General features: G+C 38.4%; 2 protein-coding genes across 2 annotated transcripts; one reads left to right on the top strand and one right to left on the bottom strand.

Annotated features, from left to right (window-relative positions):
• Positions 1 to 6,830: 6,830 nt before the first annotated feature.
• Positions 6,831 to 12,870, bottom strand: LOC134655018 (PX domain-containing protein kinase-like protein). The gene is made up of 11 exons (XM_063510479.1): positions 12,653 to 12,870; positions 12,367 to 12,555; positions 12,198 to 12,294; positions 11,979 to 12,085; positions 10,720 to 10,836; positions 9,675 to 9,918; positions 8,907 to 9,152; positions 8,279 to 8,496; positions 7,944 to 8,024; positions 7,641 to 7,740; positions 6,831 to 6,964 (listed from the first exon to the last, which is right to left on the bottom strand). Exons 1-11 carry the CDS (start codon positions 12,752 to 12,754, stop codon positions 6,837 to 6,839), a joined length of 1,629 nt encoding a protein of 542 aa, XP_063366549.1. The 5' UTR covers positions 12,755 to 12,870; the 3' UTR covers positions 6,831 to 6,836.
• A 496-nt stretch (positions 12,871 to 13,366) lies between these two features.
• On the top strand, positions 13,367 to 25,615 carry LOC134655017 (ATP synthase subunit alpha, mitochondrial). The gene is made up of 10 exons (XM_063510478.1): positions 13,367 to 13,522; positions 13,918 to 14,040; positions 14,399 to 14,512; positions 15,431 to 15,695; positions 16,556 to 16,780; positions 17,978 to 18,147; positions 22,548 to 22,642; positions 22,893 to 23,112; positions 24,469 to 24,636; positions 25,142 to 25,615. The coding sequence occupies exons 1-10, from the start codon at positions 13,457 to 13,459 to the stop codon at positions 25,352 to 25,354; spliced, it is 1,659 nt and encodes a 552-aa protein (XP_063366548.1). The 5' UTR covers positions 13,367 to 13,456; the 3' UTR covers positions 25,355 to 25,615.
• Positions 25,616 to 26,215: the final 600 nt, after the last annotated feature.

Genomic DNA, 26,215 nt, shown 5'->3' with positions numbered 1-26,215 from the left:
CGAGTACTTATCTGGAAATACAAAAAGAACACACCTTGACTCTTTGACACTATACGAGAGCACTAAATACATAGGCCCAAAGAGGGGGCTATCGCGATTTAGTACGTTTTAACTAGGCAGTATTTACATTTGTCGATAAATGAACCCACGATCACGATCCTGCGGTGGCAGCATGGTTGCATTATTATCGCCTGTCACTATGCCGACAGGCGATAAAAATGTGGCCGTGCTACCGCCGCTGATCTGTTTACTCATAAAATGCTGCCCCGATTACTGCTAGCGTGTTCAACGCGACTATTAAATGATTCTCGCTTAGAGTGATTGCAACCAGACGATGTACTTTAGTTTGAAAGCTATTTTGATTGTATGATTTACGTAATCTCTTGATATTTGATTTAATTTGGTGCTTTGATTCGTAACACACACATCTGATCTGAATATAGGAATTTTAAAACCGTCAAAGTTTTAGATTGACATCGTTTCATAATATGACTACTGAATTATTTTACAGAACGTTTATCGACAATTGTCCTAAAGTTTTGGCGGTAGAGTCTGTGCGGAAAGAGAAGAGTCGTGGAATGTAAGGAACCCCATATGTTCTACGACTCTTTTCTTTCCGCACAGACTCTGTCGGGCAACTATTGACGATTTGCTAGGTTCTCCATATAAAAGTGTTTCGAATATTATGATAGTAATAAGTATAAGCATGATTTTATAAAAGATTAAGTACACAGTCAGTGTTTTAAATCCTAATAAGCTACGGAATGTTATTTTATTTTGATTATGTTACTATTTAGTTGCATAGGTATCCGTCTTAAGATCGGTTTTCCTAGGATAGCGGTGCCGTCATATAGCGGCCGTCTCCATACTAAATAATACGGCTAAATATGGATGTCGTAGTATTTGTATGGAGACGGCCGCTATATGACGGCACCGCTTTCGGTGGAAACCAAAGCTTTAGACTACGTTTCGACCAGAGATGTGCGAGAATGAGTTGCGAGGGATTAAAATACATCCCTCCCCAGTCCCAATAGAATCACTGCACGCTGAGCGAGGAAAACAAATGAAATGATTCTACTGGTTCTGTTGGTTCTTAACAGACACATCCCTCGCAACGCATTCTCGCACATCTCTGGCCGAAACGCAGCCTTATTTCAAAAAATACTGTTTTGGTTATTATTTAATAATAAAGATATGTCTCTATCTTATTTTATCACTAAGTTCTAGATGTCCTGTAAATACTTTATCTAATAAGGCTTGTATTGATTGTGATCTAACTTTTTATTTTTCATAAGCGATGGTGGAGTACTGTATGTGTAGCTAGAACACTTTGGTATATTGTAAAAGCTAAGGCAAGTGTGTATTGAATGTACATTTTAATTTTTTATTTTGATAATTATAGAATACATTTGTCTTGGACTTTAGAAATTATATAGTGATTATAATGCGCTCAAGCGCGTAAAAATATGCTTAGACGATTATAGTAGTGAACGTAATAGGCATTGCTCTTCGTACATTTGTTAGTTACTTCACAAATAATTGAAATAAAATTAAATAATGACTTCTAATCAATGTTTTATTATATCGTATATTCTTATACACTTACAACAAAATATATTAAACATTTATAGTTCATCTTATTTATGAAGGTTAAAGCTATTACATAGCGTCGGCCTAAGTTGCAAACCTCGTAACTCCATTTCAAGGAAATTAGTAATTGCTACCTTGGACGACAAATCAATACTTATAGTCACAAACCTCGTTACTCCCCCGGAGGAGTTACCAGGTTTGCGACTTAGGCCGACGATAGATACATTTAACAATAATTTCATAATCCCAAATGAAGACTGACCAGTCACTTATCACTTTATAACTTACAGCTAACAATATGATACAAATTACAAGTTTGTTATTACGGCATATATTCATTATGCCGCACAGTAAAGACATGATTACAGTAATATAATAGTAATTCTAATACGGCTGCCGCAACGAATGTTAACCTTTTGATGGTAATTTTCACTCATAAATGTTATACGTAAACATCATTGGCATACAAGCTCAAAAATATAACTTTCTTGGCTTTGAAAGGGTTAACGGATCGGCGACCAGAGTGCCTGTAACTGTCCCGTTATTCATAAAATTAAAGCTCACTTAAATTATGTTTTGTCTCTTTCGCCTAAACACAATAAAATTACAATATAGAAGTCACAGAGATCACAAACATTTCAAGGCTTGAAGCATGAAGTACATTTATGAATAACGAGATAATGCCTCTGTATGTTACGCACGTCTAATAAAACAAGTTATTTGTTCGATTACTAAAAGTATACCGCGACTAGGAACTCAAGTGTCTTTTATAATAAAATAACTTATTTCGCAGTAGGTAGGATTCGTGATCACCCGAGTTCCTTTTAATAGCATATGAGTGTAGTATGGGCTACTATAAACTATAAAAATAATCAGATTATGCACTGCACTGAAAGGGTTAGAATCTGTCTCTCTCTATAAATCATTTATAAGATCATGACCAAAAGAGATCTTCTAATATGCACATCTTATACTAAAACCCGGTTAACCCTATTGGCGGTCAAAGGGTGCCTTTATAAGGCAGCAGTGGCGGCGCGTCCATAAAAGCCGATTCCCACAGGCTTGCACCTGTTTTTGGACGTCTGAGCAGAGTTATAAAGCAAATATGTAAGCCAAATTAGCCCCGGCTCGCCTATGGATAGGTTTGACGCGCCGCCACTGTAAGGCAGAGGGAATATATTTCCTACCTGAGTTTGAACTTTATTTCAAAGTAATAGGGTTCAATTTTGCATAACTTCTGAGACCCTTATCTATATATATAAATGCAAGTGTCCTGACTGACTGACTGACTGACTGACTGACTGACTGATTCATCAACGCAGAGCCGCAACTACAAAAGCTAGAAACTTGAAATTTGCACACCAGGTTGCATTTATAAAGTGTACAAGAGATAAGAAGCGATTTTGAAAAATTCAACCCCTAAGGGGGTTAAAAAGGGGATGAAAGGTTGTATGGGGTACAAGTTTTATTTTGAGCTAGGAATTTGAAACTTTGTAAAAATGTATTATATTAAAAAACAAGAAAACTAATTTCAGCGTTTTTGAAAATTCATCCCCCAAGGTGGTGAAAAAGGGGTTGAAAATTTGTATCGAGATCAAATATTTTTGTGAGTATGGGACTTGAAACTTTGTATATGGGGATATTATTATAAGACAGGAAAAGTAATTTCAGCGTTTTTGAAAATTCATCCCCTAACAGGGTTAGAAAGGGGTTGAAAGTTTGTATGTGGTTCAAATTTTATTTTAAGCTAGGTACTTGAAACTTTGAAAAAAGATATATTATTAAAATACAAGAAAACTAATTTCAGCGTTTTTGAAAATTCATCCCGTAAGGTGGTGAAAAAGGGGTTGAAAGTTTGTATGGATATCAAACATTTTTTCGAGCGCGGGACTTGAATCTTTGTATTTGGGGATATTATTAAAAGACAGGAAAAGTAATTTCAGCGTTTTGTAAAATTCATCCCCTAACAGGGTTAAAAAGGGGTTGAAAGTTTGAACACATTACAAATGCTTTGAAACTTCTTAGAAAGGCATAATAGCCGATCACAAAATAAAGTAATTGCGACGTTTTTTTGGAAATTCAACCCCTAAGGGGGGTAAAAGGGGATGAAAGTTCGTCTTGGGGTGCAAATTTCATTTTAAGCTAGGAACTTGAAACTTTGCAAATAGATATTAAATTTAAATACAAGAAAACTAATTTCAGCGTTTTTGAAATTTCATCCCCTAAGGTGGTGAAAAAAGGGTTGAAAGTTTGTATGGACATCAAACATTTTTTCGAGCGCGGGACTTGAATCTTTGTATTTGGGGATATTATTAAAAGACAGGAAAAGTAATTTCAGCGTTTTTTAAAATTCATCCCCTAACAGGGTTAGAAAGGGGTTGAAAGTTTGTATGTGGTTCAAATTTTATTTTAAGCTAGGTACTTGAAACTTCGAAAAAGATATATTATTAAAATACAAGAAAACTAATTTCAGCGTTTTTGAAAATTCATCCCGTAAGGTGGTGAAAAAGGGGTTGAAAGTTTGTATGGATATCAAACATTTTTTCGAGCGCGGGACTTGAATCTTTGTATTTGGGGATATTATTAAAAGACAGGAAAAGTAATTTCAGCGTTTTGTAAAATTCATCCCCTAACAGGGTTAAAAAGGGGTTGAAAGTTTGAATCCATTACAAATGCTTTGAAACTTCTTAGAAAGGCATAATAGCCGATCACAAAATAAAGTAATTGCGACATTTTTTTGGAAATTCAACCCCTAAGGGGGTTAAAAGGGGATGAAAGTTCGTCTTGGGGTGCAAATTTCATTTTAAGCTAGGAACTTGAAACTTTGCAAATAGATATTAAATTTAAATACAAGAAAACTAATTTCAGCGTTTTTGAAAATTCATCCCCTAAGGTGGTGAAAAAAGGGTTGAAAGTTTGTATGGATAACAAACATTTTTTCGAGCGCGGGACTTGAATCTTTGTATTTGGGGATATTATTAGAAGACAATACAAGTAATTTCAGCGTTTTGTAAAATTCATCCCCTAACAGGTTTAAAAAGGGGTTGAAAGTTTGTACGGGGTTCAAATTTTATTTTAAGCTAGGAACTTGAAAATTCATAAAAAGGTATTATTTTAAAACGGAAAAAAAAAATTTCAGCGTTTTTGAAAATTTATATCTCAAGGTGGTGGTTTGTATGGAGTTCAAACATTTTTGTGAGAACGGGGCTTGAATCTTTGTACAGAGGCATATTATTAGAATACAATAAAAGCCATTTCAGCGTTTTTAAAAATTCATCCCCTAAAATGGTTAAAAAGTTCAAATTTTATTTACTTCAAACTTCGTAAATAGGTAGTTAGGTAGTAGGTTCTATTGAATAGAGGACATGAAAATCTTCTAAGGGGGTTGAGAGGGATTATGTCGAGAACAATTTTATTTAGTTAGGGGCTAGAAACTTCGTAGGTTGTGAAAGACAAGTCTCATGCGTTGTATAATATTAATAATTAACAAATGATTAAACATCCTACTGCAATATTTTGCTGCATAATGTTCTAAGCTAATGTAGAATAACCACCAATATACAAATCCACGCGTACGAAGTCGCGGGCAACAGCTAGTGCCTTATAAAGGGTTATTTATAATCCATAAACTTATTTAGTAAATTTAAGTGAATCCCTTGAACTCTTTATAATACAGTGTAATGTAAAAGGTAAAATTGTGACGTTTCCTACTTGTCCTGCAAAAACTTAGTCCCTAGTTTAAATTCCAGTGCCAAAGTAAGGAAAACCGTTTGGTGAGTTTGGTGATTCAGTACAAAACCAGTTTAATACCTATATAAATACATTAACCTTTTGGACGCCAATGACCGATATATCCGCACCGTAGGGGTTCAACACCAAAGACCGATTAATCGGTCATAGACCACAGAGCAACATCGACCTACGTGCATATACATAAAGTTCAACTTCAGTTTTGACACTTCAATGGTGTGGCATCTGAGTGACAGCTTTTGTGTTTGACACTGCGTGGAAAAGGTTAACTGCGCTTGTAAAATACATAAAATTACTGCGTGGTATCAATTAGGTAATACTTATACGTAGAATAGAATCGTTTTTTATTCGTAAACATAAATACAATAACCAACCGAGATCTGCCACAAAGTCTTTGGTCGATAATCAAAACTTGAACCATTTAAACGCCATTCTAACAAATAAACCATGGCTCCTACTCATCTTCCTCGCGTTATCCCGGCTTTTTGCCACGGCTCATAGGAGCCTGGGGTTGAAAGTAGTAGGGACCTCCGGATTGAAAGTAGCACGCTCTTACCGCTAGGCCACCAGCGCTTGGCCATGGCTCCTACAATTTTTACCCCACTATGGCAACGCAAAAGAAGGGTTATGATTTTGACCGGTATGTATGTATGTTCATTATACCAATTTGGCAACACAATTGTTGTTTAAGGATACAGTTATATTGCAATTGTTTTAACCATTTTTTATTATTCATTTATTTATTATATTCAAAATGCCACGCACACGTTATATTTAGTTACTCAATTGAAGTGTGTTCTTACCGTATCACAAACAAAATAAAGTATGTCTATTTTTATTTAAAACTCGTCGACCAATATTATGCTGATAATATAGACTTTAGTATTATTGTAATAAGGTAGAAATTCAAATATAAACCACCTGTCAATTTCCGTCCGTGGCATTTTGCGCGTTTTGCCACCTTACGCTACTGGTGTGTCGGTAAAGAAGTTTTAAATTTCACGATCGTAACGTCTCGAGTGTCTCGACCACGACCTATACGCTCGACGCTGACGCCTATCGATCTCCAAATCTCCATACATCGGTTAAAACAAATGTACGGTCTACTGCATCAGGGGGCCGATTTTCGAATTTCGATTGTTCGATTTCGTCACTCGAACATCGGTGGAAAACGGCGAAATGTTAATTTTTGTTATACGAGTGATAAAAAATTGGAATCTAGTGGTATTGACTACTCGTTTTCAATTCTACGAGTAGAATTTAAATCCCTAGTAGTGGAGATATAGATGGTCAAGCAAATCTTGCCAGTAGAAAAAGGCGCGAAATTCAAATTTTCTATGGGACGACATCCCTTCGCGCCTACATTTTTCAAATTTGCCGCCTTTTTCTGCTTGACCATCTATATATCATTACTGAACGAAATACACGAAATCGAGCGGTCGAAATTCAAAAATCGGCCCCCAGCTCGCGTGAGCGCCCTCGGGTAGCATAGTGGTTCACCGCGAGTTGACGCGCGCGAGGCGGGTGCGGTCAAAGCCGCAGATGGCGCTGAGCAGCGCGCCGCGGCCGTCGCTCGGGCTGCGCGCGGCCCGAGGGCTCGCGTCTGCGCCGTTCGTTTCGACCGCTACAACAAAAAATAAAACTTTTTTTTAATGCCTCGACTCCTAAGCACTTCGAAATTATAAAAACGCCCGGGACACATGTTTTGTATCGCGTGTGTGACAAGTAAGTAGACAATAGGACGTTAGTTTATTTCTGCCGACGGAATAGAAGAGTCAAGCGATAGAACTTATAAGCAGCAGCAATATCACGGCTTGTGGAAAAAGGTGTCACAAACAGGACATTTTAAAGATGGCGTCCCAATTTAAATCTGGCCTGCTTCAGTTTATAGGTGCACCTATACACTTGCAGTTGCACTTTGAATGCGAGTTTGACATCAATTATTTTTATTAAATGGATCCTGGCTCCACCTGGCATCCTATGGCTATCAGCTATCACTCATAAAAAACCCTATGTTACACTGGGAAATTTAATGTATACCAGTTTCACGCAATAACATTTGGGCTAGTTTTCCAATAAATATAAATGACGTTACTCATAAACGCGTTACTGACCGGAATTAGCTATGAATCACTTGTCTTTATCTGTCATTTTGACTTATGTTACTTATGTATTTGTAAGAAACGGATAAAACATAATTTAACTAAATCAGGCCCGTAAAGTTTTATGAATAAGGGGATAAGTTCTTATGCGTGTTAAGAGCTGGATTATATACGAAAATAAGCAGAACTTTAACTTACAAATGTGTGGCGGCGTGGGCGAGGAGGCCGTGCTGGCACTCTGCGAGCGCACCGTCTCCGCCAGCGACGAGGTCGACTTCCACATACTGTCTCTTTTTCTCTGCAAGAGAACACAACCTCTATTGTAAATAAATGTATTTTCTTTTCTTTTCTCTTTTATTATTAGCGCTAAGGGCTTATTTATATATTGATAAGTAAAAAGCACCTGCTAGTTCTATTTTGATAGTGATGATAAGAAAACAAATATCACATTAACCTGTGTTTATACATATAGACATTTCTGGGACATTAAAGATAACTTACCGCTCTTTTCTTCTGTTTCTTTAGTTCCGTTTCAGAATTGAGTATTTCCTGTATACGCACTTCACGTTTCGCACTCCGCACCTGAAAATGAAAATCATTTCTAAGCTAAATTGGCTCTTGAGTACTTGTTATTAAGCACTTGAGAGAGGATTTTGAAAGGAATTTTGATTTTGTAGCGTTTGTGATTTTTTCTTTAAACGTCATGCATATCGTGTGCGGCGCGACCTTGTCGCAATGCACGAAGGTTGATATTGTGCTGTAGCTGCGCGCGTCAGATGACGTCTTCGGCGGTCAAAGGAATAGATACAGGAGGTAACGTGACAATATTAACGTACCAACTTCTGATCCGCCTTCAGCCGCGCCTCGACCGCGTCCGCTGCTCGTCTCAACTCTTCCTTGAGCGGCAGCGGAAACTTGAGGTGGTGGGCTTCTAGCCGCGCCCCATTCAAGGTGGCTCGAGTGAAGAACGGGTGCTGCAGTAACGGCTCCAGGGCTCCGGACACGCGCGCGTTCTTACACGCCACGCTCGATATACACAGCTGGAGGACTGATTCTGAAATCATAAAGATACTAGCTTTTGCCCGCGACTTCGTCTGCGTGGAATAAGTAATATGGGGAGCTTATTTTTATCCAATCTGCTTTTTATTAATTCCCCATATAAACTACCACCCCCCTTTTCACCCCCTTAAAGGGTGATTACTGGGATAAAAATTACCCTATGTCCTTCCCCGGGACTCAAACTATCTCCATACCAAATTTCAACTAAATGGGTTCAGCGGTTTAAGTGTGAAGAGGTGACAGACAGACAGACAGACACACTTTCGCATTTATAATATTAGTATGGATTTTGATCTGGATTGTGCAAGATATTATACAGTCATCATGCGTAGCTACGTTCTGCGAGTGTCACCTTGGCTACGCTCCTTTGAGTTATACACCCAGAATATAAGACGACCAACTTACCTAACTCAGCTGAGATTCCATGTGAGTAATCATCACAGTAGTAGCTATTATCTAACGGTTCAGCAAAGGCTAGCTCGTACAGCGTCCGCCCAAAGCAGTACACATCTACCGCTTCCGCTGACGAGACTCTTTTTAATTCTAGAAGGTAAGGCCGGTGTAGGCTGGCCACACCGAGGATGCTGTTCTCTATGTCCATGAGGAGGGCTTTTTGGTTTTCTATCGCTATGTTGCCGGGGTGGAGGTGACCTGAAAGGATGATAGCTTTCATAATATAGGATTTAGTATTCTATAGGTCTTTCGAGCTTTTATAACATTATACAAAAAAAAAGTATTAGGATTCTCCTACACAAAAAGGATTGAGAAACTCGGCTATAATACTAAGTCTAGTTTGGGCCTCATTATTATAGTAATTTATTTTAAACATTTAGGTAGGTACTTAAATTAAGCTGAACAGTGATTTAGAAAGGGGATACAGCTAGGGGGAAGGAAAATCTGGCTTTTAAAATTGAATTAAAATATGAATAGATTTAAAAGCGGTTTTCTATAAATGATTTGTGATTTTTAAGCTCAACCAATAATGGTTCTCAAATTAGTAATTCACTAGATGGCACTGTTACGGTTTTATTGGGATTATTAAGATTTAGAATTGCATTTTGACTAGTCAGTATCAAACACTAATATACCAAGCAATCAAATATATACATATATTATTATTCTATTCTATTATATTTTATAAACAACCGGATTTAAACAGATAAGCGTACATACCGTGCGGTAATCCCTTATCATGTAAAAACTTCAACGCTTGTAACACTTGATATCCATAATGCGCTATTTGTCCTTCTGTCAGCGGCTTTCTCACTTTAGGGTTCCCATATTTGGCGAGATGGTTCCGCGTGTATTCGGTCCCGTATAGTATGTCTCTTAGGCTGCCAGTCTCGTGTATCCTTCGGACTACATAGGCCCCTGATTCCAAACTATGAATTGCTAATATTTTATCTATATGTGGATGCTGCAAATAGAGTATAAGTATACATGTTAACTGAATTTATTAACTATAAACAAACACAATAATTTTAATTTTTCTTTTTTATAATGTGTTACACTTCGTGCTGTAAAAGATCATCGCCCCGACGGAAGACCAGCGCTAGCCTAGCCAGGCTAGCACCACGCTGAGTCGGGACCATTTCGTGGCTGTTATGTTGTGGTGTTTACTTGTTGTTTTCTTTTATTTTTTGTCACGAATAAACGCTCTTTATCTATTCTATATAAGGTGGTATTTTGCTTCACTTCAGATAGGTAGCTAGTAGCTATGACCTAAATATCGAATAAGATACTCCTATAGCCATTCTATAACTGGAATATGAAATTTCATCCAAATCCATTCATCTGATCCAGCACGCTTGAATTACCACAAGCACTAAACACTACATATTGGTTCAGCCAGTTGAAGTAGGTATAACATACAGTTGTTTGTGCCAATTCATTGGAAAATGGACCATAAAGCGATGTCGTTTAGGCTGCGATGAATCTACTTTTTAGTAACCCTTTTTTAATCGTCCGATTTAACCGTATACAAGTCAGTTTTCTATCTTTGCACTCGCATTTAAGGTTCAAATCAGATTGTACTTTCGCAAAGAGTAGCTCATCTTTAAATTGAGCGGGTCGCCATCAGTGTGATAATCGCATAAGCACCAAATCAAACCATCTTAAAAGACCTTTCGTATTTTGTAAGAGATTAAAGCGGCGAGCGGAGTAAATAGGGTCACAAATAAAAAAAAACTATATTACATATTAACAAGAAGTAACTTACATCTACACCCTTTATACTCTTAAAAGCTGCTTGCAGATCCTTATCACTTAAATACCTATCAGGCCCATAGTTCTGCCAGGATAACAGGCAATTCGTCCTAGTCTCCGAGTCCGTCACCTGAGAACAATCAAGGCAATTCAGAACATTGAACTGACAAGAAAAGTAGTCAACAGTATTATCATTTATGTGTTAACTGTATATTCTAAATATTTTTCGCAGTGATTCATAACACGAACAAACAAAGATAGTGTTAAATTATGCAAAATATTTGCAATCAGGTAGGTAGGTATTTAAAGAAGCATCCTGCATTTAACGAATAGAATAGATACTTTTATACTTTGCCATGAATGGCAGGTACAGCCCCCCCCCCCCCCCTTGAGTTCAAATTTTACATACAATGCATGCCCCTCTATGGCTTCTGCCCCCCCCAGGCCTATCAACTCACCACCCCCTAGTTCACTGGCTGGCTACACCCTTGATAGTAACTGCATGGTAATTGGAACTTTTTTGTGATAAATCAGACCTAAATGTTTGATTGTTAGCAGGCGCTGTGGATTTTGACGGAATCGAAAACTTTCAATGATCATGCATGGTAATTTAAATGTGAGTATATACAATCTAAGGGTGGTATTCCACCTGTCAAATTAATAATTTTAATAATATTAGATGATTAAACGAACTTTCCTGAAGTGAAGTTCGATCACTATTATATGAGTCGCTTCATTCGAAGATATAATGTTTTAACGATATGTATGAAAGAAAAACAAACAATACTATGAATATGACAGAGATATTGGCAGCTTTGTTGGCTGAAACTAGAATACATTAGGCATAGTCAGCCAAACACTATTAGTGTGGGTGTAAGCTTATTATGACTCCAGTTCACACAACAACTCATTCATAGTATATCTAAAAATAAACATAGAAGTCAAGTGCTTTCTGTGACAGTCGATTTTAGAGTTTCTTAATTTGTATTTGTTTAAAATTTCTGGTTATGAAATATCCCTCTTTGAATATTAAGTGGTTTCTTGTTTTATTGTTGTTGTTATTTCATGAGGCAGACCAACACAAATTGTTACAAAAAATGCTGTAACAGATACTTGACATGATCAAAAGATAAAGGAATAGTCTTATAATTACGACAAAAATGACTGTTTTGGAAATACTTGATCCTCCCTTAAAAATCATCTCATAAACTTTGTATATAAGTAGCATGTAAGGTTTCAATTACCTACTCATACTTATGTTCAAGAACTCACCAAAAAATAGTGCTTTCTCACTCTCCAACCAATAGCAGCCAGAGGCCCCTTCAACTCAAACTGTCCGTCTCCCCGCAGGGCTATTGACATTGTTTGAAGAGCTTGTTCTGAAAAAAAAAAGGAATTATAGAAAATAAAAGTATTTTTTCTTAAAACAAAAATGTGTTAAGTAACATGTACAACAACTCTATAACAATTAGTTAAAAATAAATAAGTTACCTGCAATATTTAATAAATAATTATTTGGATCCAAAAAGCTCCTCACGGGTAAAGATAATGCTAGAATAGGATGCTTCAGTACTTGATTTATGTATTCCTGAAAATATATGTTGCATTAGCTACTTGGTCAGTATATTGCGCCACTCATTTACACTGAGCTGATGTGTACCTGCAAGGCTACTTGTCTTTCTGCAATAAAAGATGGTTGCATGTTCCCAATAAGTTTCTTTGGTGGCAATGGCAAGTCAATGTTAGCTTGCTGCAGGACCGAATGCAGCGCTGCGAAGTCCCTATACCGCCGAGACACCGTCCATTTGATCTCTTTGCTGGGACCTCTTTGCACTTGTAATCTGTATTCCTATAAATATAATTTGGTATTCAGGCAATACGTTCGCAAGGCAATGACTTAAGTGATTCAATAAACCGTGAAATATTTCGCAACCAATATTACTTACAGTGTGCTTGTTGATATTTTGGGCATTTTCTATGATACAAATAAGTTTCTCTGTATCATCTAATATAACTTTGGAATGAGATTCTTTCTCAAATATAGCCATCACATTTAAAGTAATAAGAATTCATTGGTTTCGATTTACATTATACAAGAATAGCAAATTTATTGTTATCACTGGAAAAACATTTAAAAAAAGACTAAAGGGGCGATATTGTTTGACAGCTAGTAAAATTAAAGACACATGACGTTTAATTTTTTTTCTTTTCATTTCATCTACTTTGGCAATGGTAAACCTCGAATCAGTTTGTAAAATTCTTCTAATGAAATATGTACTTCCAATTTTTTTTTATTGTTATTAACATGTTATTAATGATTTTCTTTTAGTCATGTGGCATTCAGCATAAAGGCTTAATTCAAGATTTTATAATAATTATAGCCTCCCAAAAATTCAATATCCGCTTTGAGGTGCGTTCTGAAAGTTTCGACGTTTTACTTGGAGTTACTTCTTTGAAACTTTAGAACTGTAAAGTTTTTAGATACAGTCTAAATTATGTTTAGTGAATTAGATTTAATAATACAATCCTAACAAAATGTAAGAAGTGCAGAATTATTACTTATATACATTTTATTTTCGTAAAAACTACTTTAGAAGCGATAAGTATGTTGGTTTCTTAACGACCTACATTTTCAACGACAGACCACAGACAAGGATCGATTATGTCATTTCCGGCTTAGCACCAACGAAGAAACGAGCGGAGAACCACACGGCCCTTCCTTCCACCAGTGTTATAAGAATTTGTGAAAAATGTCGCTGATCTCCGCTCGTTTGGCCTCTTCGGTGGCCAGGCGTATCCCAAATGCCGCGACACAGGTATGCGTCTTACGTTACATAAAATTCAAGGTCTTGATCTACCCTAGTGTCCTAACCGGTGATATGATAGCCAGCGATATAACTTGGCAAATCACATGAATTGCCACTTGCAACTTACTATCTCAGTGGAATTACTGTTTTAGTTCATCAGTGTAGTGATATTGCTCAAAATCATTCACAATTTGTTTCTAATATGATGTTAATTTTCGCGTATGATTCGTGTTATGTAACAGAGGGCGATACTGCAGGACGTCGGTATTTTACTGGAAATGTCAATGGACAGTGCATATCTAATTAGTGGATCGTTAAAAAGGACAACCGTAACCCGTATAACAGTGATATGAAGTGTTTTACGAGTGAATTGATTATTGATAGTTTGGTTATGGCTGCGGCAGGTCTCGAAGGTCGCCGTCCCCGCCGTGTCCGTGGCGGCGCGCAAGCTCCATGTCTCGTGCACGCAGCGGGCTGCCGAAATCTCCACCATCCTGGAGGAGAGAATCCTCGGTGCTGCACCTAAGGTGAGTGATTACATAAACTGTTGAGGTTAAGATAAGAAGTTTTTCTCAATGTCAGTTATTGTATTTCAGTTAGAGAATTGTGGATTTAAAAAAATATAATTTCAATATTATTGCTAGTGTTAGGTCAGATACAGCATTGACATTGATATAAAGTCAATCAGCTGATTTTGTACTAAGACTACTAAGTGCTGTTATAGTCATAAACTACAGATAAATTTCAGTAACCAATAGAATATAGACCTTAATTCTTTGAATTAAGGTTAACAAAATAGTTAGTGTCTTGTTAATAATATTGTGCTGTCTTTTCATTTGTATAAAAAACATTTTAATAGTAAGTTAATACTTAATAATTTTCCAGGCCGATTTGGAAGAGACTGGCCGTGTGCTGAGCATCGGTGACGGTATCGCCCGTGTGTATGGCCTCAAGAACATCCAGGCCGAGGAGATGGTGGAATTCTCCTCAGGTCTTAAGGTTGGTATATGTACATGTTTTTTAAATTGTATTGAAAGGGAATATTTTAAAATATGTAGAATAGTTTTTATTCATAAACACACATACAATAGACATACATCAAAAGAACATAGTGAAAATAAAGACTGCCTCTGGTGGATAAAATATGAGAGTTAAGAATAGGTCTTGGACAAATTGCAGGTGCAGAACTATAGTTCAGTTGGAGGGGCTACAGCCCATGAGATGTCATAATATTTTTTTATTTCTAAGTTTTTGAGGTAAACTGTATTAAATAATTGTGATGGTATACCTAAATTAGGTAAATTACAATGTTATTTAATTATAAGCATTTCATAATTAATTCTTTTACTTTTTACATATTTTAAAGATTTTTGATAATGGAGTGGAATAACTTGGTAAAGTGCCAGATCCATTCCAGACATACCAATCATGAATGAATGAAAGCAGAGAAATTACTAAATAAATTGTCACACAATCTTGCTCTCATTAGTTTCTCTTAATATAGCATGGGAACTTTCTACATATACTCAGGAGAAATGGGATATTTTTTTTTGTAAGAGTTATGTTAAATACAACATAAAAAAAGTCACCCATTCTACATTTGTCACAATCGTCGGTGGCTTTCAATGTAGAATGGGTGACGAAAGCAGAATAGGACTAATTTAAGAACTTGACGAAAAACGGATGGGATGACCCAAGACGATACCTAAAAAAATACCGTCCTCTTCAATATTTAATTGATCAATTAAAAGGGGGCCCATCCTCAACCAACTTTTGCTCGGTCATTGATCAGGCACTGTTAGAGGCAGATCATAAAAACCAGGTGTGGAGCATCCACATCCACCGATGACCACGATCCTCAGACATGAGGGAGCGACCACAGAGAGACAATATATTAAAGTAACAACCAATCCCCAGGGTATGGCCCTCAACTTGGAGCCGGACAACGTGGGCGTCGTCGTGTTCGGTAACGACAAGCTGATCAAGGAGGGCGACATTGTGAAGCGTACCGGCGCCATCGTGGACGTGCCCGTGGGCGAGCAGCTGCTCGGCCGCGTCGTGGACGCGCTGGGCAACGCCATCGACGGCAAGGGCGCCATCGACACCAAGGCCCGCCAGCGTGTCGGCATCAAGGCCCCGGGTATCATCCCCCGCGTGTCTGTGCGCGAGCCTATGCAGACTGGTGAGTTTTAAACATAATCACCCTGTCATATCCCAAGGGCTCAAATATGAGCCGTAAATAAATTTTCCAGATTTCCCACGATTTTCAAAACCTCCCACTTCAACTCCCACGGCTCAAATGTGAGCCATACTGGGAGACAACGACAAAATTAGTTTTCGAGTCGCGGGATCGGATAGGTTGTAAATTCCTTATCTCCATTATATGGAGTTTAGAGATGAGACTTTATTGTAAAGCAGTTAACGTCGCAAATCCTAATAATAAGAGGCTAATGGTAGTTATCACTGGTAAAAGGTGGGACTTTTTTTTCCCATAGTTACCACCAAAATTTTGTTACAGTTCAATACTAATAGTGGTAAAAGGTGGGAAAAAAAAATCCCAGTAGTTACCACTGGTAACAACTTGGTGGTAACTAGTGGGAATAACCCTAATATTCTAAATTACATTGCGCTGCAATTGCAATGATAGATACATATAACAAGGCTAAAATTAAGAGTATATAACTTAACTAGCAGCAGCAGACGGGAAGTAACAAATATCTGAGGGTGTCATGTTACATAATACATACAACACCTACTAACCTATTCTATTTAAAATAGGTCAGCAGTTATTGATTTTCAATCCTACATAGTTATGAATGCAACTATGCAAGCAAACTGTGCCAGTGCCCTCAATTCTACACAAGACACAGGCCATTATCATGTGCTTCGAATGACTTACAGTCTTCATTTTTTATGGTCCAAAATTCCTGTTTATAAAAAAGATTGCAAACTACTAACAAAACTACCCCTTAATTCCAGGCATCAAGGCCGTAGACTCCCTCGTGCCCATTGGCCGTTAACAAAACAACCCATTAATTCCAGGCATCAAGGCCGTAGACTCCCTTGTGCCCATCGGCCGTGGGCAGCGCGAGCTGATCATCGGCGATCGTCAGACCGGCAAGACCGCTCTGGCCATCGACACCATCATCAACCAGCAGCGCTTCAACAAGGGCGAGGACGAGAAGAAGAAACTGTACTGCATCTACGTCGCCATCGGACAGAAGAGGTCCACCGTCGCGCAGATTGTCAAGCGGTTGACTGATGCTGGTAAGAAAAGATACGGCACAATATTCGTCTTTTTGCCTCCGCTCGAAAATGCAAGAGCAATAGAGGGAAGTTATGGAAGAGTGAAGATGATGACGGTCATAACCCTGACCTTTTAGATAATGTAAATGTAAACCATGATGATGCCTAATACCACCATGGTATGTGGACATTGAAATAATGTGTGTGGTCAACCCTTTTTTATACTTCCATTACTTGATGAAAGTGACATTTTAGCTCTTTGGAGAAATCTCAATAGGTGGCTCTAAATTTATAATCCATTCAATTAACAAGAGTTGAATGGATTATAAATTTGGAGCATACTAATAGTCAGGCATCGGAGTTTTTGTCGCATGGTAAGACTAATAGCAAGCTATGGAGTCGACATTTGCCATAAATGTAAACTCTTATTCATACTCATACTCATGATTAATTTTATTTAATATGAGAACAGATTACTAAATAGTTACTACGTATATAAGTTTAATTTATTAAACCTCATTTGTTGCAATAAATGTATGTTTCAATTGGGCGAGTTGTACTTCACAACTCAAGCACACTATAGCAGATTTTTCATAGTCATATTGTAAATCGTTGTATGGCTCTATCCATGCCAAAATTGCAGCTATTTCTGGGTTAGGCATAATAATTAATTATGGAATATTCCTCAACGTATTTACCACATACAGATATAAATAACTACTACGTTTGCAATCACCAGTGATTGACACACGACAAATATACTAATCAATTTTATCAGCGGTCAGTACCTACATGACATTAGGTCTTTCGCAGCGATGTAGTTTGTATAGTTGTATGTTAAAATAGTTGAAGTTATGAATTCATAATGTAATAGAAAAATATTTTTTTATATAAATCGACTGAGATAATATAGACGACCGACCGCTCTAAAGGCATTTTAAGATAAATTAAATAAATGAGTATGAGTATGAATAAGAGTTTACATTTATGGCAAATGTCGACTCCATAGCTTGCTATTAGTCTTACCATGCGACAAAAACTCCGATGCCTGCTAATAGTAATTGATGCCGTCAACTCCCAACGTTATGTCATGCGTTACATATAAAAAATCTATGACAAATCTTAAACACCTGGGAGTTTGAGGTTGCTGAGAGTTAGTTTATAGTTTAGAAGTTGATTTAAAGTGAGAAAAGTAGTACACAAATATGTTGTATGCAGGTGCCATCAACTACACCATCATCGTGTCGGCCACGGCCTCCGACGCCGCGCCCCTGCAGTACCTGGCGCCCTACTCGGGCTGCGCCATGGGCGAGTTCTTCCGCGACAACGGCAAGCACGCACTCATCATCTACGACGATCTGTCCAAGCAGGCCGTGGCATACCGCCAGGTAAAACATTAGTGTCTGCGCGGAAACCCTTTAGACGCATAAAACCACAAACGCGAAATACCAATCCCAGGTTTTTTGGTATTTTGCGGACTTCTAAAAAATATTACGCAAAACGCCAACTACGCATAATACCACAAACGCGAAATACCAACCTGACGTGTTGTGGTGTTTGGCGATTTTATTTATTACGCAATATACCAAACACTTACAATACCACAAACGCGAAATACCAACTGGAACTTGTAAAATATAATATTTACAATCAAAGTATAGGTCATTTCTCAAAAAGTTGGCACCGCCAGGTTAAAATTTATGTTTTTCAAAAATTATGCATTTTCGCATTTTTTTATATTGAGATCGTTAAAAGGCAACTTAAACTATTAGAAAATGTGGAAGGGAAGCAATTCCTTCAATTAGTTTAGAAGATATAGGCGTTTGAAAATTCAGGTGAATGACATCAAGGACAGGTGAAAGATATTTTGTCCCCAGGTTATCGATAGTAGAAGCAGGTTATCGAGAAATAAGTACAAATTCCACTGAAAATATTGACAGGTTATCGAGAGGCTCCAGTAACCTGTGTCCGTTGCCGTTAACCTGGTTTCTTGTCATCATTCACCTGAACTGAGTGTCATTCACCTGTCCATCATATCATTTTCAATGCCTTCTAAAAATAATCGAAACATGTGTCATTTTCTATAAAAAGGGACCTTATGATTACAATGATTACAATACTACGATGATTACAATAGTATGTTAAAATTTTGGATTCTGACCCACCTCACCTTCGATACGATTCCCAATTTAACAATAAGTTTCTGTGAATAAGTAACATTCAAACTTGCTGTCACCCTGGCAGTACCTAGTGGAACTCATGTTTGGTGCAACATAGACACACGCTGTTTTGGTCATTCGACACGTCTTGATGAGCACTTGGGAGAGCAGTACCCAAGATAGAGCTGATGCTGAACCCTCACAGTACCTACTGGAACTTAGGTTCGATGCAACATAGACACACGCTGTTTTGGTCATCCAACACGTCTTGATGAGCACTTGGAAGAGCAGTACCCAAGATAGAGCTGATGCTGAACCCTCGCAGTACCTAGTGGAACTCAGGTTTGGTGCAACATAGACACACGCTGTTTTGGTCATTCGACACGTCTTGATGAGCACTTGGGAGAGCAGTACACAAGATAGAGCTGATGCTGAACCCTCACAGTACCTACTGGAACTTAGGTTCGATGCAACATAGACACACGCTGTTTTGGTTATTTGCGGAGCACAATAACCACGTCTTCGTCCTACCAGGAGATAGCTGATGACTGACGCCTTCGGCTCGTGCGGAGTAAGACGGGAAAGGTGCGGTGAGGGTTATACAATCATCGTGAACGTGACGCGACAGGTGAATGTCAAAAATTGCCTTGGACAAACTTTGAAGCCGAATAACTTAAAATATAATCATAATATTGTTATGCGATAGTAATACTTTAAAAGTTAAGGATATATGTTAATAAAATCCGGCAATGACGTTAAATTACGTCAATAATTTATGTGGTTTTCATAGCTCGGAACATAAGTACCTCGCGTTGGGACACGACAGGTTAGCGGATAAACGTAGTTACAATATTTTTTTTTGTAATCAATATTTATTAAATCTTTTTCAAAGTATTAGGCCTCTGTGTAAAAAGTCTCTCTAAATATGTGTTAAAATTTTATATATAAAAATTATACATAATGAAAAAAAAGTTCTAACATAAACCTATTGACAGGTGGCGGTGCCAACTTTTTGAGAAACGACCTATAATACCTTTCATCAACAACAGCCATTGATATAGAATAAAGAACTGGATACCCAATCAGCCGCAAAAAATGGCCCCACAAAAGTAACGTTGAAACAGATCACGCGTTACTTTTTCGTTTAGTCTTGTTTGAAACGCTCAAATGTGAAGTTGTCAACAATTACGAAATGTGCCGTTAAAATATGTAAAAATAACAATGATAAAACAAGGAAAAGGGATGGAATGTATTTCTTTCGGTTAGTTCTTTGGATAGCATTACATAATTTATGTAATCTGGTGGTAATTTTATGGTTTTGAATAAATTAATTTGTTAGTACCAAAGAAGGGATGTCAAGGAACAAAAATCTAATGAGTCGATGTGAGGTCAATATTTATTTTTATTTTTATATGAAATTCGTTCTATGTATATTATGTTTAAATTCAAGATTTCCAAGTAAACCTATGCGACGTGCAAAGTGGACTGCTATTTAATTATAGCAAGAGATAGGGGTGATGCAGTTTTAAACAAAGCAAAACGGCACTTGTGTGATCGGCCCATTTCCCTGTTTCCGACAACCAAGAAGGGCTTATATCGACTAACTGTAAATGCTAAACCTGCCTGAACACAGTGACAACCACAGGATTTTTTTGGGTTATTTCCACCAACTCGCTTTGTTGGTAACTAGTGGGAATTATTTTTCCCAGTAGTTACCAGTGGTAAAAGGTGGGGAAGAAAAAATCCTAGTAGTTACCACTGATATCAACTTGGTGGTAACTAGTGGGAACAACCCGATTTTTTTTATAAAGTATGGACTTTATAAAAAAAATCCAATCGTACCTAAATGTCCCCGTGCACCCGTGCGATGAGTAAATGTAGATCTAAAATACACAGTTATTTTATTTAATAAGTTGAATTTATTTCAAGGAAATTAGTATTTAAAAAGACGTATACTTACTTATTAAAAACTTAATTTGTTTGAATTTGAACCACGAATTAATTTTATTTAAACTCGCGATTAAATTAAATTTGTTTTATTTATTACTTCAATTGGTTTTTCTGTACAGTAATACCTATTCAAGTGTACCAAAGTGACTCCATTCGTTCATTATTCTCGTTTGACGTTGCTTGACGTAAATACGTTACGTTTAGTGCCATCGGACTAAATTTTTTAACAGTGTTGTTACTTATGTATGCAAATTTGACACTTAATGCTTACGACATTAAGCTCTTTTCTGTACGAAACATTTATCTTGACTCAAAATTTACGTAAGCGTTTTTATCATCAATGCAAATGGTGCGAAACGTCATTGGGATCCACATTTCTTGACGTTTTTGTTCTGCTTTGTGTGTCTATTTCTTTTATATTAAGTCAGTGACAACAGCCATTCGTTATCTAAAGAGGTTTCATTTTATAAGGAAGTGAAGTTCTTATTTCATGTGACTTTGAATGTCAAAGCTATAACTATAAATAGTTTTAATACATAAGATTTCGAACCTATGGTTTCCAAAACGGCCGACTTATTTTGAAACTGTAGTCTACAGACGGCAAGGCGGACATGCATCTAGTTGGTATTTCGCGTATCGTGTTAGTTGGCATTTCGCGTACTGTGATAGGTGGTATTCCGCATACATGGTATTTAGCGTGATTTGTGTTTTGCGTAATTTCATGTTGGCGTTATGCGTAGTTGGTGTTTTGCGTAATTGGTGTTTCGCTTAAGTGGTTTTTTGCGTAGAGTTGGTGATTCGCGTTTGTGGTTTTATGCGTCTAAAGGGCGGAAACAGAAGACTCGTGGCATGTATGGGGCCCCATTTCCAAAAACTGACTCCAGCACAGACACAGACAAGACATCCTATAGACTGAGCATAGTAACGCTACCCCCTCTGCCACTTATACGGTAGTTTTACTCCATCTTCGAGTCAATCCCGTGCCGTGATTGATCCGTGTCTTTGAACGGACCAATCACGGCACGGGATTCGCTCACCTCGTCCCCCCGCACCCCCGTATTTTTGGCAGCATCGGTTTCATGAAAGAATTGCTCTAAACTCCGTCTAGAGGATTCCTAGTCTATGAGCACAGACATATAGTCAGCTCAATAATTCAAGCTGCGTCTTATATTTCAAGGATGCTAAAGTCCACAGTTGGTTAGAAAAAAAGTGCTTAAGCTTTGGTTTCCTCCGATAGCGGTGCCGTCATATAGCGGCCGTCTCCATACAAATACTACGACATCCATATTTAGCCGTATTATTTAGTATGGAGACGGCCGCTATATGACGGCACCGCTATCCTAGGAAAACCGATCTTTAGTGGGATTAGGTTCAAATTGTAATTTGCACCAGAGTTAAGTCTAAAAAGCATGATGTTTCGAATTAAAACGTATGTGTACAGTTTCTGCCCAGAAACTAAAAGGAAACTTAAGTACTATACCTAAGCTACGGGATTTTCAACAAAACACTGGAATTCCTCAAGCACAACATGCCATTTGGCATTAAGTCCGCCATTTGTACATTGTTGTATATATTTTGTGGAATAAAGTTTAAATAAATAAGTAAATAAACATGTTTTACAACTTTTTATTAGTTCTGGTAGTAATTGTAACGAAGCTAATGTGAGTGTTGTCATGCAGATGTCCCTGCTGCTGCGTCGTCCCCCGGGTCGTGAGGCCTACCCCGGTGATGTGTTCTACCTCCACTCCCGCCTGCTCGAGCGTGCCGCTAAGATGTAAGTAGACCAGTTGACACAAGTTATGCCTGAAATTTTATAAAAAATCGGCCTACTGCAGGCTTGAGGAAGGCCCCATGCATCTGACACGATAAAACAAAAAAAAACATGCAGACAAGGCAAAAGATGGCCCTTACGCCCTATTATTAAACAGGCCAATTTTTCTGCTATGGGCGTTTAAAGGGCAGCAAACTTTGTTCTAAATATCTGAATTTGAGAAAACACCCAATATATATTATTATTTTGTCAGGTCCGACAAGATGGGCGGCGGCTCCCTGACCGCCCTGCCCGTGATCGAGACCCAGGCCGGAGACGTGTCCGCGTACATTCCCACCAACGTGATCTCCATCACGGACGGCCAGATCTTCCTGGAGACCGAGCTCTTCTACAAGGGCATCCGGCCCGCCATCAACGTCGGTCTGTCCGTGTCCCGCGTCGGGTCCGCCGCCCAGACCAAGGCCATGAAGCAGGTGAGATAACTAGACCAGGGATGTTGCGGATGCAGATTTTTTGACATCCGCTGATGCGGATTTTTAAAGGCTCACATCCGCGGATGCGGATGTCAAGATTAGGTACTTAGAAAACGTCAAATATTACATTTTTAGTATTTTTTTATTAAAAAAAACCAAACGTTTAGTATTTGAGCAATAATATAGGTGCGTTATATTTAATAAACAGTAACTTCGCCGACTTTTCTGGATCTAGACGATTTCGTTATAGGTAATGACGAAATTACCTAGCACTTACGCCGCCGCTAAGACGTTCCTGTACCGACTTGTTCGACATCCGCATCCGCATAAGCTCCGCATCGATTTTATGCGGATGCGGATGTTGAAAATAATGCGGATGTTCCGCGGTTGCGGATGCGGATGTTCGCAACATCCCTGAACTAGACACACTGCTGTATGTCACTCATGTTGGATTCGGGCTTTTTCTAAAATAAATATCGAAAATCCGATTCTTTCAAATCTGGACATTCTTGGGCTCATTCTACTCAGAATCGACAGCACTCTCCATCCTACCATTAAAAAAAGATGTCCCAAAATGTCCATTCCATTACGTCACGTTTTTAGTATGAGAAAAATGTTCACTTGTATGTAACGTGACGTAGTGGAATGTACAATTTTCATACAAAATTTTGGGACAATTTTTTTTATCATCAGGATTGAATATGCTAGTGATTCTGAGTTGAAAGAACCCAAAAACACCAGGATCTGGGAGAATCGGGTTTTCAATATTTATTTTAGAAAACGCCCATTCACTTTTTTACAAAATAACAGATGCTTGTTCTTTTTTTTAATTCTTATTCTAAAATATTATGAAGTCACAAAACAATGGTTGTGATCAGTTTAAACTGTTCACCTCAATTCCTTCTTGAACCACATGAAATTCCAATGTCAAATAAAGGATTAAAGTAGGTAGCTGATATCTGATACAGTAGCAAACTGGTTATTGAAATTTTGCTGGTTAAACTGCCAGCGTGTAATGTAATATCTTTTGGTCCTTGAGCCTTAATCAAATTGTCAATATAATGCTTCGTGCTTAGTAGAACTTGACAAGCTATGCCTTACCCTAGGGTCACGGAACGTACGCTCGACGCTAACGCCGACTGCCATACATTTGTTTTAACCAAACGTTGAGCGTGCACGCGAATTTCGTGGCCAAGTCGTTAGTCACGCAATCATTAGCCGATCAGTATGTCAAATTGTCCAGTGAAGTTTCCAGCAGAAAGCTAAGCCTATTTCATCCAAAATTACTGTCCACCTATGTTCATCACTACATTTTTGCAAATAAACATAATATATTTTATCGTATTTCCTTCTCAGGTGGCCGGCTCCATGAAGCTGGAGTTGGCTCAGTACCGTGAGGTGGCCGCCTTCGCCCAGTTCGGCTCCGACTTGGACGCCGCCACCCAGCAGCTGCTGAACCGCGGCATGCGTCTCACCGAGCTGCTCAAGCAGGGCCAGTACGTGCCCATGGCTATTGAGGAGCAGGTAATCTTCTATTTCAACTATAATTTCTCACAACTTAGATTTTTGGAAATGATCCCTATTTTGTTAGAAATGAAATTCAATTAGGCCCCAGATTGGACGCGACCACCGCTCACGCCGCCTGGTTCCGACCAAAATGTATAGATTTGAATGAACATGTTGTGGACGACAGCGGCGGCCCGTCGAGCCGCTCGTCGCGTGCATCCAGTCTGCGGCCTAAAGGAATCTGTGAGGGAATTGAAGGAACTGATCAAAATGCGTTATTAAATTTATAAAGATCAGTTTCCGCTTGGAAAAGACCTTAATGCCATTTGTTTTTTACCTGTTTGGTAATTTGTTCTTGATATTAAGAGTTTTTCGCGGTAGGCCCTCGGAGACTTCCACTTGTTGTAAAAAGTTTCTGTAAAACTAGCCCACAGACTAATTCACATTCATAGTCTCTTCACAGTAATAAACGGGACTTCATCTAGAATCATTACGTAAATAACAAATCGCTTGTGTATCTCAGGTCGCCATCATCTACTGCGGTGTCCGCGGCCACTTGGACAAGCTGGACCCCGCAAAGATCACCGCCTTCGAGAAGGAGTTCACCGCCCACATCAAGACCAGCCACCAGGCACTCCTGGCCACCATCGCCAAGGACGGCCAGATCACGCCCGAGTCCGACACCCAGCTCAAGAAGATCGTCACCGATTTCCTGGCTACCTTCACTTCGTCTTAAACTAGCATATTATTTATAACCCGTGGTTGTACTGCGGTACAAGGAATCGGCTGGCTCGCAGCACAACCGCGGGCTAGCGGCCGCCAACGGAAGCATTGACGCCCAATGCTTCCGTCAGCAGCCCACGTAGTATAACATTCGTATGGACTGTATTGTATGTGAATACGAATCATGGAATGTATTTATCTCTCGCAATGTCAGGAGCAGGAGTATTGGTTATGTAAAAATATACGTCTTTAAAAAATGTATGGTGGTTTCCTTTCTCGACTGTAATGTTTATATGGTAAAAACCCTAGCATTTACAAAATGTATATTAAAAAAAACTCAGACGCCATGAAATGGATGAAATCATCTAGGGTGGTAAGTATGTAGAGATGCAATGTATATTCGGTTACTATTCGGCCGGATACCGATGGTCAGGCCGGTATCCGGCACGTAGTATAACATTCGTATGGACTGTATTGTATGTGAATACGAATCATGGAATGTATTTATCTCTCGCAATGTCAGGAGCAGGAGTATTGGTTATGTAAAAATATACGTCTTTAAAAAATGTATGGTGGTTTCCTTTCTCGACTGTAATGTTTATATGGTAAAAACCCTAGCATTTACAAAATGTATATTAAAAAAAACTCAAGACGCCATGAAATGGATGAAATCATCTAGGGTGGTAAGTATGTAGAGATGCAATGTATATTCGGTTACTATTCGGCCGGATACCGATGGTCAGGCCGGTATCCGGCCAAACAACTATCCGTTGCATCTCTAGTAGTCTAGTGGTATTCATCTGTTCAATTCAATGTGTATTTTCGTCTCTCATTTTGCAGTGAGAGAATGAGATGCACTAACGTGAAGTTACAG

Source organism: Cydia amplana, chromosome 16, assembly GCF_948474715.1.
Source record: "Cydia amplana chromosome 16, ilCydAmpl1.1, whole genome shotgun sequence".
Classification (NCBI taxonomy): domain Eukaryota; kingdom Metazoa; phylum Arthropoda; class Insecta; order Lepidoptera; family Tortricidae; genus Cydia; species Cydia amplana.
The sequence above is the reverse complement of the archived record's forward strand: the minus strand, read 5'-3'. Positions and strand labels throughout refer to the sequence as shown.

What these genes read in the sequence shown, in the direction of transcription:
- LOC134655018 (XM_063510479.1), bottom strand. Translation starts at nt 12,754, where the DNA reads ATGGCTATATTTGAGAAAGAATCTCATTCCAAAGTTATATTAGATGAT. An exon ending in AAAATATCAACAAGCACACT is followed by an intron (nt 12,556 to 12,652) that starts GTAAGTAATATT and finishes TTATATTTATAG; the next exon opens with GAATACAGATTACAAGTGCA. An exon ending in AAAGACAAGTAGCCTTGCAG is followed by an intron (nt 12,295 to 12,366) that starts GTACACATCAGC and finishes ATATATTTTCAG; the next exon opens with GAATACATAAATCAAGTACT.
- LOC134655017 (XM_063510478.1), top strand. Translation starts at nt 13,457, where the DNA reads ATGTCGCTGATCTCCGCTCGTTTGGCCTCTTCGGTGGCCAGGCGTATC. An exon ending in GCGCGAGCCTATGCAGACTG is followed by an intron (nt 15,696 to 16,555) that starts GTGAGTTTTAAA and finishes CATTAATTCCAG; the next exon opens with GCATCAAGGCCGTAGACTCC. An exon ending in AGGCCGTGGCATACCGCCAG is followed by an intron (nt 18,148 to 22,547) that starts GTAAAACATTAG and finishes GTTGTCATGCAG; the next exon opens with ATGTCCCTGCTGCTGCGTCG.